The sequence below is a fragment of the Formica exsecta genome, unplaced genomic scaffold, assembly GCF_003651465.1.
Source record: "Formica exsecta isolate Colony F162 unplaced genomic scaffold, ASM365146v1 scaffold390, whole genome shotgun sequence".
NCBI lineage: Eukaryota > Metazoa > Arthropoda > Insecta > Hymenoptera > Formicidae > Formica > Formica exsecta.
This window is the reverse complement of record NW_021851141.1, coordinates 1-3336: the sequence shown is the minus strand read 5'-3', so window position 1 is coordinate 3336 and position 3336 is coordinate 1. Positions and strand designations below refer to the sequence as shown.

Genomic DNA, 3336 nt, shown 5'->3' with positions numbered 1-3336 from the left:
ATCTCGCGAATTCTTATATGTTCTATCTTATATTCTTATCTACTATTAGTTTATCCACGACATAAAAAGATCATATATAATGTCATACATATAAAAATTTATAATATATAAAATATATAACATATAATATACAGGATGTCCCACTCAAAGTGGCCACCCCATTTAATTTTTTGAATTAAAAGAGATAGACCATAACAAATATATATGTCAAATTAAATGGTTCAAACTGAACTCTATTGTGAGCATAGTATTTGCTTATAAAAGCTATCTGTGCTAATGAACGAAGAAATATGCATAATTTTTTTATAACAATGTGGATATTTCGACACAATAAAAGTTGTAGCGCTGTTTAAAACGAATACGACTACCTTTTTATTTTCGGCCCTGCGATATAGCTAGCTTCTGACTCGTTAGATTGACATATATCATTTTGTCATATGATCATAATATTCGAGATAGAAGTTGGCCATATTGCAGGGCCGAAAATGAAAAGGTAGACGTCGCCCGCAATATTTTAAGCCGATAAAACTTGTATAATATGTGAAATATTTATATTAAGTCATACATATCGTTGTATTTATTTCAAACAGCGCTACATCTTTTATTGTCTCGAAATATCCACATCGTTATAAAAAAATTATGCATATCTCTCCGTTTGTTAACACAGATATAGCTTTTATAAGTAATATACTATACTCACAACAGATTTCAGTTTGAAACATTCAATTTGATATACATATATTTGTTATGGTATATATATGTTATGATATACAATTTGTTATATATATTTGTTATTATATTTGTATATGGTCTATCTCTTTTAGTTTAAAAGATAAAAGGAGTTGGCCACTTTTGGTGGGATACCCTGTAAATTTAATGATAACAGGTTTGTACGCAGAATAAAATAGCACAATGCCAAAAATTAAAAAATTTAAAGAGTTGTCACGCAGACAACAAAATCGCCGTTTATTACTAGCTGCACAAAATGACAATATTTCCATTAGCCTTCCAGAAAGGCTTGTTACTAACAAGCAAGCTTCTTCTTACATAGAATGCTCTCTCGAAAATCAAAATTGCAGTACAATACAACTGTTTCCTGAAGTAGAAATACAAAATATACAATCAGATGATATGGAGTCAGATAATAATATAGAAGATTCTAATTTATTATATAATAATAGAGACGAACGAAAAGGCACTTTACATGAACAGTTACATACCTGGGCTATTAAATATAATATTACTCAAAAATCTCTGACAGCTTTATTGTGTATTCTACAGAAAGAAGGTCACAATGATTTGCCCAGTGATGCTCGAACCTTGTTAGGAACACCCAAAAATACAATTATTCGAGAGTGTGGAGCTGGCCATTACTTTTATTATGGTCTGGAAAAGGCATTACGAGAAAAATTGAAATCTTATAAAAATATCAATAATAATATAATAGAAATTAATATTAATATCGACGGCCTACCTCTTACTAAAAGTTCCCAAAGCCAGTTATGGCCTATACTTGGTCAAATTTATAATATTCATGTCACGGAACCCTTTTTGATTGCTGCTTTTCACGGTTATAAAAAACCTACGCATGCACAAGATTTGTTAGAAGAATTTTGTGATGAATATCGCATCCTTCACGAGGAAGGATTTTTATTTGAAAATAAAAATTACCGTGTAACAATCAGAGCAATTATTTGTGATACTCCTGCCAAATCCTTTGTAACTGGCTCAAAAGGGCATAATGCATATTTTGGCTGTGGCAAATGTTTTTGCGAGGGTGATTATATTAATCACAAAATGGTTTTCTTGGATGAAAATGCCTCGTTGAGGACGGACAGCAATTTCCGCACTCGAGAAAATGAAGAACATCACATTTGCATTTCGCCTTTTGAAAACTTGGCTGTGGATATGATAAATAATTTTCCGTTAGATTATATGCATCTAATTTGCTTAGGAGTAATGAAAAAGATGCTGAATTTATGGGTCAAGGGACATCAAATGTCACGGTTACGTGCAGCACAAATACAAGAATTATCAAGAGATATAATAGAATTACGTGAATACATACCCATTGAATTTGCACGTCGCCCACGGGGTATTAATGAATTAGACCGTTGGAAAGCCACAGAATATAGAATATTTCTTTTATATTTAGGACCTATTATTTTAGACAAATATCTGAATGCGGATTATTTCCAACATTTTTGCGTTTTACATACTGCTATACGGATTTTATGCCACCCAGAAGATTGTTTTCGTAATAATTTATACGCAAATCAATTACTGCTTTATTTTGTCAAAATGTTTAAAATATTATATGGCAATGATAATTTAGTTTATAATATACATAATTTAATACATCTCAGTGAAGATGTAAAAAGATATGGCTCGCTTGATACGCTTGATGCGTTCCCATTTGAAAATTATCTAAAAAAGTTAAAACAAATGTTACGAAAATCAGAAAAACCATTATCTCAATTAAATAATAGGATTAATGAAAATGCAAGATTTGCAACTAATTCTCAAAATATTATTTCAAATGCACCATTGCTTTTAAAACCAAACATAAAACACTTACCTTTAGGATGTGTAAATTCGCACAAGCAGATCAAATTTAAAAATTGTATGCTAACGACAAAATCCGCAAATAATTGCTGCTACTTGAAAGATGGATCTGTTTTTTGTATTGAATATATTGGTTTCAAAGATGAATACCCTGTTATCTTGGGAAAAAAATGTATTGATCTTAGACCCATACCAGGATATCCATGTAATTCTCAAGATATGCAAATACATATAGCAAGCAAAGGAATGCATTTAGAAATAATTCCTGTGAAAGAAATAGATAAAAAAGCTTTAAAAATATCTTTCAATAATGTTTATTATACATTCCCTCTTTTACATTTATAACAGTGAGTATTGAACATTTTATGTTATCATGCTTACTTTGTACAAAGAAACATTCAACGGGTGGAATCAATATTTAATCCATATTATATAATCAGTATTTAATTTAGTATTATTTCAGATGTACTATGTTATATTTTGTGACGATTGGTGTTCGACAGTACCAAAACTTTGGGTGGATTTAAAAAATAAGACTTTTTATTGGCCACCTAAAGAAATTAATACTACAGGAGCCATAATAAAAAATATCGGTCCCAGTGATAACTGGAATATGGAGGTTTACCGGCGCATTATAGGACCATATAGTAATTATCAATTTACTATCGTATAATATATAATATAATATATTATGGCATATTATAATAATATGTTATATTACAATAAAATATATTTTTTGTGTATGCGTTTTTTATGTGAGAATATGTATCA

The 3336-nt window shown here is 29.9% G+C and overlaps 1 protein-coding gene across 1 annotated transcript; it reads left to right on the top strand.

The window, feature by feature from the left end:
• Positions 1-1673: 1673 nt before the first annotated feature.
• On the top strand, positions 1674-3212 carry LOC115239595 (the record flags this gene model as incomplete). Its single annotated transcript, XM_029814193.1, has 2 exons — positions 1674-2770; positions 3069-3212. Coding segments are annotated over exons 1-2 (1117 nt in total), but the record flags the coding sequence as incomplete, so codon positions are not given.
• Between the last annotated feature and the right edge of the window lie 124 nt (positions 3213-3336).